The sequence below is a fragment of the Chenopodium album genome, chromosome 6, assembly GCF_948465745.1.
Source record: "Chenopodium album chromosome 6, dcCheAlbu1.1, whole genome shotgun sequence".
NCBI lineage: Eukaryota > Viridiplantae > Streptophyta > Magnoliopsida > Caryophyllales > Amaranthaceae > Chenopodium > Chenopodium album.
This window is the reverse complement of record NC_137839.1, coordinates 8,271,928-8,281,020: the sequence shown is the minus strand read 5'-3', so window position 1 is coordinate 8,281,020 and position 9,093 is coordinate 8,271,928. Positions and strand designations below refer to the sequence as shown.

Here is a 9,093-nt window from a genome sequence, read left to right as displayed (position 1 = left end):
TAGGTTTATTTTTGTTAGGTACACGACACACCTATCACAAACACATTTCTACTCAAACTTTGTTGAATTAGTTTTGTAAGAACAAGCAAAACTAATTGGTTTTTCATTGTATCCCAATAGTTTTATCGTGTAACTCGATTGTTCCAAAGAGAGTCGATAAATAACTATTAGGAAAGCATTTATCACGTGCCTTGAAGAATTTATCCGGTCTCTTTGAACATCAATTTCCATTGTTTTTTTTTCTAACATCGTTTATGTTGTGTATAAGGAATTAAGAGTAATCATTTAATTTCATGGGTTCTTGATGATTAACTGCCGCGAATGATCAAACTATTACAAATATATGAATACAAGACTCTTCTCTATACTTGAACTAATTAATTATGCGAATTAACATAAAAACAATCTAAATTATCAAATCAATTTATACTCCTCCGGTGAAATAAATTACAATTGTTTAGGGTTTGTTTGACATTATTTTTTGTTTTCAGTTTTCTGTTTTTTTGAAAACTAAAAACCAAAAACAGGAAACAAGAAAAAGGTGTTCCCACTTTTCTGTTGTCAGTTTTTAAAATTATCATGATTTTAATAAGCTTAAATAATTTTTGATTCATTATGTGACATATATAATATACTTTTAATAAGCAAAAACCAAAAAACTAAAAATCACAGCGATGCCAAACGAACCCTTAACAAGTTATTTCATTCAGATAGGATTTAATCGCATATTATATTATATGAAATACCGAACCAAGGCATTACCCAAGGCAATAACTAGTGATCTTTAAAGGAAAGACACATTCAACAAGTCATAGTACTAGAATCCAAAACAAACCCGTCAAGCTACCCAAATACTAATTTCTAACTTCTCCATACATATCATCTTAAGCAATAACAACTAAAGTTTTTTGAAATATTCCTTTCTACTCTATATATTACAACATACGTCTAGTATTATCTATTTTCATACCTTTGCCAAATTTCAAAAAGTCACGTATTTCTTTTTGAAATGCATAAAAAGGGCAACTATATCTACCAACGCAACTCTATACTTTTTTTTATTGGAAATGATTGGCCAACCTTTATGTTTAGCACGAAACGTCAATGCATGCTATAACTAACATTAACCTATACAATAAGATGCTTAAACTTTTTACATATAGATTTATGCAAAGTCAAGGTCGGCCAAACTTTGAATTCCAAACTTTTTTCAATACATTATTGTTAATTATACTTTTAAACTTATTATATTTTTAAAAATTAAAAAGAACTTAATCTTTTTTGTACAAACTCTTCTATAAGAAGAAGTTAGGCCCTTAGGAAACCTTAGCTTCATGAACAAAATTTTTCTAGTATAAGACTCTAAACAAAACTAAATATGGAAGCATCAAAACCAAATTACTTGTTACCAATTATAAGCAAGATGTATTGCTCATCTTCACAAGTTGTGTTGGTGGTGAGGCAACGACCTCAAGCGGTGGGTGGTGGCGGGTTTGTGGTTACTGATTGTAGCCAAAAGGTTGTGTTTCAAGTAGATGGTTGTGGGATCCTTGGAAAAAAAGGAGAGTTGATTCTTCGCGATGGTGATGGTGATAATATTCTTCTTATTCGCCAATTAAAGGTGCGTATTTTTATTACATGTACATACATTTATACACTAAGTATATCTAGAATCACGGTACCTTTTTGTACAATCAACTTATGTTGTTTCTTCACCTCGAAGTTTTGAGTTGTAGACTTGTAGACATGGAAAATAGTTCTTTTAAATTAGATTGATCATATGATTAGCATTTAGATAGGAAGAGTTGTTTGATTTGGTTTCAAGTTTTCAAATGTTTAATCATAATATGTGATCATAACTTTCTATCTAGTCGAGTAAGTTCGATTTTAGTCATTATTAAAATTTAATCATGTGATGTCAAGTACAAACTTAATTAATTAACCAACTATATGAAAGGATATTGTACATTTTACAAGTTTTGAGAGATTGTAAGATGAATATTTCTCCTAACAATTTGGTGTAATTAATTCATTTGATCATAATTATATGACATGTTTTCTTATGATATAATAGGGTGGATTGGTTCAAGCATTAAACATATACAAGAAATGGAAAGGCTATTATGATTATGAAGGATTGGAAAAGTCAGTTTTCAGCATAAAAGAACCTAATAAAAACGCATGCTTCCCAACAAACAATCCAGTTAGAATTTCAATTGAGCCCAAGGTTAATGGGCAAGTTAAAGACTGGAACTTTGAGATCAAAGGTCATTTTCCTGATAAGAATTGCAGCATTGTGGACTCAATGGGAAATATCATAGCAAAGGTACGTACTCAACGATCCCTTAAACTCGTCTTTTTTTTTTAAAACATATCGAATCTGCTAACTTCATTCAATTTGTACTAGTGTGACAATTAAATCCGAACAAACAGTATATACAAGTATTTTTTTTAATTTGATAATGATCACGTACTCCCTCGTGTTCAAATCGAATTTAAAATGCAAGTTCGATAGTGGATACATATTCTTATTCCCTTGGCCTCTATAACCAACGTACACCATATATAGTGGATAGTTTTAGGGATTAGCTTTATTCCATCACCACCATGAATTATTGTACATTCCACATTACTCCATACCACATCAACCAAGCTAGGCTACAATGCTACATACATTAGATTACAAGTTGTTATATTTCAACATACTTAGGTCACTCCGTCTAAAAATAATTGATACATTGACGGTATAATTTGAATTGAACTATGTCGTGAAAGGGCGGGAATAGTTTAATTAAGCTTCACGATCATAATTACTCTTATATTGTTAATTTGTTATACATACAATCCTCGCTCTCTCCAAAATTTCACATAAGTCTCATTGTTGTAGCATAAGAAATTATAAATTAGTACTTCCTCCGTTTCTATTTAGTTGACTTGTTTGATTTAGACACATTTATTAAGAAGAGGAGAGATAGTGAGAGAAAATGAAAAAGCAAGTGGGGTATCTTGCAAATGCAATGCAAAAAATTTATCCCAAAAGGAAACATGTCAACTAAAAAGAAACAAAGGTAGTATATGTGAATATTATTTTCCAATATATAAAAGTACGGAGTATCATGTTTGATAGCCAGAGAAGTAATCAAAACATGATACTCCATACGGATTTAATGTATCTGTAATCTGTATGAAGCTACTGTAAGAATAATGATCAAAAGTAAAGAATCATAGCACAATGTCATCATATGTTGTCGACTAAACAAGCTATGATAGCTAGCTAAGGTCTGAATCATAAAGATATTACTAATTGAAGTTTTATATGTAGACCATAGAGTAGCTGCTAATGACATGATTATATGCTGATTTAAATTAGTACATTTATTTATTAAATGAATGGCAGGTTGGAGTTAAAGAAGAAATAGAAAGGGTGATGACAAGGAAAGATCTATACCATGTGGTTGTGCAACCAGGAATTGATCAAGCCTTCGTTTTTGGAGTCATTGCTGTTCTTGATTACATTTACCATGAGTCTACTTGGTGCTAGCTACTACCTATATTCATCTGCCAGAGCCAGGATGACCATCATTACATTTACGTTACTTCTTCCGTTCCACTAAGATTGTTTAGTACGGGATGGGGTTATTATTTGTTTATGTCAGGCTTTTAATGTCTTATATCTCTTTTATCCAACAAAGATTTGGAGCAAACGTAAGACGTCCATAAAAGGAAAGTGGATGGGGCAATTGTAGTGGGACGAACCGACCAAGGTGGTACATTAGTAAATGCTTTCATTGTATATTTATGATTTATGTTGTTAATTATTTGTAATTAATAATATGCTTAGATATTTGATAATAAATGAGTAATTAAAAAAAAAGTATTATGTATATTTTCGGTTTTTCTTTTTTTTTTTAAGGGTAAGAAAAACGAAAAACATTAAGAACCCCTCGTCACGAGGGATATTCCTAATGCATCAGAAGAAATAACAAAAAATGGCCCATGCAGGTCTCGAACCTGCGACCTTCGCGTTATTAGCACGACGCTCTAACCAGCTGAGCTAATGGGCCATTTGTGTTATAAGAGATGTGCATAAACTATTTGAACTAGTTGTAAAAGATCAGAGGCGATACAACTTTTATTCATCGTAAATTTGTAATTGATGTTGTTCTGATTTGCGGGATGACCTGACATTAGCATTTGGCTCTCTTACTTGACTAGGAAAAGAAATTAAATTTTACTCGTAGTATTATCACTATTATGCATCTATCTAATGAAGGACGATGTCATGCTATTTAGCTTTTAAAGTTTTAGCATTGCACTTCCATTGAAATGGGATTGTGTTTTAGTGATTGGGATGTGTTAGAGTGTAATCGTAGCGGAAATATGAAATACTATTAAAATAATTTAATGAATGCAAGATGTAATAAAAGGGAACAATATTTAACTTGAGAAAATCCTTAAATAGAAACACACAACTCATGAAAGACAAGGAACTTAAAAATCTACGATGAAAAGTACTTCCTCCGTTTTCTTTTAGATGCAACAACCCTTTAGCGCGGTAATTATGAAAGGTGGGGTTTACATGATATAATAAACTTTAAAATAGGATGAGTGGTTGTTAGGAGTGTAATTTAGTGGGTCATGTGCTTTAAATAAGGGATATAGTATAGTTTTTCCCTAAAGTAACTTTCCTTTTATTGTGTGTTGCAAGTATTGTGACATTTCCTTTTTAGGGAAGTGTTGCAAGTAAAAAAAAAACGGAGGAAGTATAAGAGAGTACATGAAAGAATAATACGATGAAAATCTCATTATATAGACAATAAGCTGACAAAGTTGTAGTTCAAAGGAAATAGAGGACAAGAAAATTGTGTATGAATAGGAGGAAGTAAAGGAACTAGGGGTGTCTATCGAGCAAGTCGATCACGAGCAGAGGGTTATTCGACTCGTGCTTGTTAAGTCGATCACAAGCTGCTCGTTTAAAGGTTTAGGTCTCTTGAATTTCAAACATTTGTTGATTATTATTTTTTCCTCTATACATAAAATTTTTCTTTTAAAGTGTATTAATTTAAATTTATTAAGTATCAAGGGTACAAAAAAATATTGAATTTCCTGTACACTTATCGAGTTTCACTAGTTGAAAAAACATCAAATGCTCCGGTCAAAATAGCCACATATGCTCCAGTTTTGAACCGCATCACTAGCGGGTGGAGCAGATTAAAGGTTGAAAAGGCTCCGGTTCAGCAAATCATCTTGGTGGATCACTCCCAAACTCGTCAAAGTGATGCAATTGTGTAAACTCCATCATATTTCAGAACCATGAATACTTCAATATGCTCATTGATTAATATGTTAGTGGACCAATTCAACCAAAAGTTGGGGGTGGATGAGATTCGAACCCGTGACCTTTGTGTCACGCTGACTCTGATACCATGTTAGTGGACCAACTCAACCAAAAGCTTAAACTGATGGTTGAGGCCCAGGAATATGTTTTATACTCTATCGTAATAATCTAGATTTTTCAATTTTTTAAAGGAATATCTTATGCTCATAATAACCTTCAACATTAAAAGTTTGGGTTTATGGAATTGGGATACACTAAACCCAACATAATGCAAATTTAGACGCATGGTCGCATACTCGCATGTATCTTTTCCAATTGATGAGACAGAAGTAAACAACATAGAATTCATAGCGTGGGTAATCCAATCTAGTAGAGTAATAACTTGAACAGATTGAAACCGATTCCAAACATGTGGAGGATTGGACGGTGTAATCGTGTAAAAATCAGGGTCCTTAAGTTGGAAAGGCAGTCTTTATTTTAAGAAAACAAAATTGTAATGGTCGAGGCTGAGTATTATTATACACAAAAACACAGGGTGTGGTTCAAATTTTGGTGGCATATCAGACTCTTCAAGGTAAAGATCAAATGATTATGTCCAACCCTTTTCAAAAGATGGACATGTTTCACCATGATGCTAACAAGTTTTTGCATAATTTGAGGTCTCTTATTGTAGATTCATGTCTTGGCGTCGTAATTAGGGTATGGCATGTTTCATATATATAGAGTCCAATAAGCATATCTTTAGTTGGTATGGAAATTGGATCCCCAATAGCTGGAGACAAAAGATTCATATGAGAAAACATAAGTAAACGAGCCTCTGCTTGAGCCTCCAGAGAGAAAGGTACATGAACAGCCGTTTGATCCCCATCGAAAAATAGTTCGAGATGTTTTATAAAGCTATGACGTTCAATGAAGGGAGGGTAAGCGGTTTCAACTCTCCCTTGAATCTGTTCACTCGTGTCCCTTACCATTTTTTGAGACTTTGTTCATTTGCCTTTAGGCACGCCAAAGGCATAATAAAGCATATAAGAAAGGTTTTCAGAAGAAATGCCCACAGCCACATTAGTACGCTTGGTTGAACTTCTTCGTTTTACTACTTCACTCAGGTCCCAATCTTGATTTCGATCTCCCAATAAGCAACTAACTAGAAGGAGGCGTATGAGCAGTGAGAGGATAGACTAAAGGAATAGTTTTGGTGTGTACAACATTCGTTGCCAAACCCCCTGTTTTGCCTTCCGATGGTTTAAAGAGCAATTTTTCATAGAATACAGTTTTAAGGTCAAGCCTTGCCACTGCCAAATCGTCGAAACCATGAGAGATGAGACTAATCGGCGATCAACAAGTGTGCCGGAGCTGTGAGGAAACAATTGCTCAATGAAATGATTTGGAGATCATTTTTCATGTTGCCTTATAGACATACAACTTCTTCAATCGAATTTAGAATTTTACATCCATAAACACTTTACTTTCAATACTATTAGAGGTGATCATGGATTCATGGCTCGGCCATTTTACAACTTCACTGTTCAACCCAACCTATCCCTAAGACCCTAACACGGCACATGTACCGTGCCCAAAAATCCTGCCCAAAGCCCGCAATATAGTCCGTGAATTTTACCCAAATTCGGCCAAAATTAGGATTGATCATCTCTAGTTTGTTTTATTTGAAGGACATAACTAGTTTAGGTAAAACTTCTCACATTTGTTTAACAAACTGTTTCGCCAATTTCAGCACTCTTACACAGATCTTAAATTTTGCCCAACTTAATAATGATTCCAAGAGAGCGATGATTCTCGTCTACATCATTGCCCTTTACGACTCTCGAGACATAAACAAGATAAAGCAGCAATAGAAATGAATCAATAAAACCCCAATTCATCAAATTCACCCAAACCAATCGATATACAAATTCCAATAATTCCATCAAATTCACCAACATATAAACATAAATTACAAGTAAATTCAAAGGTAAAATTACAATATCACAAAAATAGAAATTTCCAATCAAGAACAAGCACAAGCATCTTCAACAACCAAAGCTTCATACTCCTTAGCACGAAACAAGAAATACCCAACAGCAAGCCCCAAAGCAATAGCAATAAACACACCACCATTATACGACATAACTGCCAACATCAAAACATACCCAATTGCGGAGTTGACCCCAAACAACACGGCCGTGGCAAATCGAGCCGATTTGCTCAACCGGGTTCCGAGGCGAGGGTGGAGAAACGGCGTTGACGGCTGATCCGAAGGCGGTGGGACGATACCGATGGCTAAAACACATAATCGGCGATCTTCCATGTATTGGTAGAAGACGGAGAAGAGGAAGCAGAATAAGAGAGCGAGTGAGTAACTTAGCCATGAATCGGTTTTCCAGAAATCGAAGAGTAACACCATTTTTGTACCCCAGTAAAAAGTCATGTGCATCATCTTGAATTTAGGAGGGGAAAGATAGAAATTTGGGGGTGATTTGTTGTTTGTTGTTGGAGAATTTGGAAGATTTTCTGAGGGGTTTTGTTTGATTTTTTTTTGTTCGGGAAATAGTGATTGTTCTAAAATAGTGAAGTTTGTGAATTTTGTTGTTATGAATGGGTTTCGTCTCTAAGCTATGTACGTAGTACAATATTCGGGGAGAAGAGTAGTACAATTTGATATGACGTACAACGGTACAGGGATACAGGATGTTGTAATAGACTAATAGTACATTTATTACTTCAAAGAAAATTTTTGATACTCCGTAATTTATTTATTTTTATTTTTTTATTGATAAGGGAGGAACAATATTGGTACTTATTAGGGATTTGTTCTCTTCATTTGAAATAAGTAGATTTGTTCTGAATTTATTAAGGTCTGATCTGAATTTTTCTAATCCAGTCTAGTTTGATCTGATTTAACAATTTGACTAAACTTTGACCGCATTTTAATACTATGAGTAATTTATAATGAAAAACATTACTCCCTCCGTTTCAATATGATGGTCCCATATGGAATCTATCACATAAAATAAGAAAAGAAGAATATTTGGAATCTAACATTAAAGTCAAAAACAATTCATAAATAGTTTTGCCTTATTTAAACTTTTTGTTTTTTTAGGAAACCGGCAAGTATAATTGCATAATTTAAGGGAATAATTTCTTTACTTAGACTCATTTCATCAATGCACAATCATTAATTTAACCAATCATAACTAAGTTAAAAGTAGAATACATTCAATATGGGTAGATCTTTTTGAAACGCCCAAAATAGTATATAGGACTAACAAATTGAAACGGAGGGAGTATCAAGATGGATCTTGTTAGTTCGTCTCGTCATAAACTTTATATATATGTAATTTTATAAATTTATTTAATACGCAATTAACGATAAGTAATAAATGATAATCAAAATTTTTGATTTGATCTGATCTGAAACTTTCTGATCTGGTCTGATCTGATATGAATTTATTAAGGAATAAGTAATAATTATCTAAAATAAGTTGAAGAGAACAAGTCCTAATTAAGGGTCTTTTCTCATACGTTTATTTTCAGTTCAGTTCAGTTCAGTTCCGCTCCTAATTTCCTTCTCTTATAAAATAGGAAAATTTGCCAAGAATAATACCACCTTTCACCGGTCTTCTATTAATGGAACGACCTTTAGATTATTTCAAAATGGAACAACCTTTGATACACATTTGCCAAAAATGGAACGTGACCGGTTGGTAACCGGTTTGATAGGTTACCAATGACATGTGTCACAATGTCATTGGTCTTTT

At 33.5% G+C, this 9,093-nt stretch overlaps 2 protein-coding genes and 1 non-coding gene across 3 annotated transcripts; 1 reads left to right on the top strand and 2 right to left on the bottom strand.

The window, feature by feature from the left end:
* Positions 1–1,188: 1,188 nt before the first annotated feature.
* LOC145634491 (protein LURP-one-related 6-like) lies at positions 1,189–3,919 on the top strand. The gene is made up of 3 exons (XM_081685915.1): positions 1,189–1,621; positions 2,075–2,326; positions 3,398–3,919. The coding sequence occupies exons 1-3, from the start codon at positions 1,379–1,381 to the stop codon at positions 3,539–3,541; spliced, it is 639 nt and encodes a 212-aa protein (XP_081542041.1). The 5' UTR covers positions 1,189–1,378; the 3' UTR covers positions 3,542–3,919.
* Positions 3,920–3,990: 71 nt separating this feature from the next.
* TRNAI-AAU (transfer RNA isoleucine (anticodon AAU)) lies at positions 3,991–4,064 on the bottom strand. The gene has a single exon. It is a non-coding gene; the product is annotated as a tRNA-Ile (tRNA).
* Positions 4,065–7,194: 3,130 nt separating this feature from the next.
* On the bottom strand, positions 7,195–7,946 carry LOC145634490 (copper transporter 5-like). Its single transcript, XM_081685914.1, has one exon. It carries the CDS (start codon positions 7,770–7,772, stop codon positions 7,344–7,346), a length of 429 nt encoding a protein of 142 aa, XP_081542040.1. The 5' UTR covers positions 7,773–7,946; the 3' UTR covers positions 7,195–7,343.
* Positions 7,947–9,093: the final 1,147 nt, after the last annotated feature.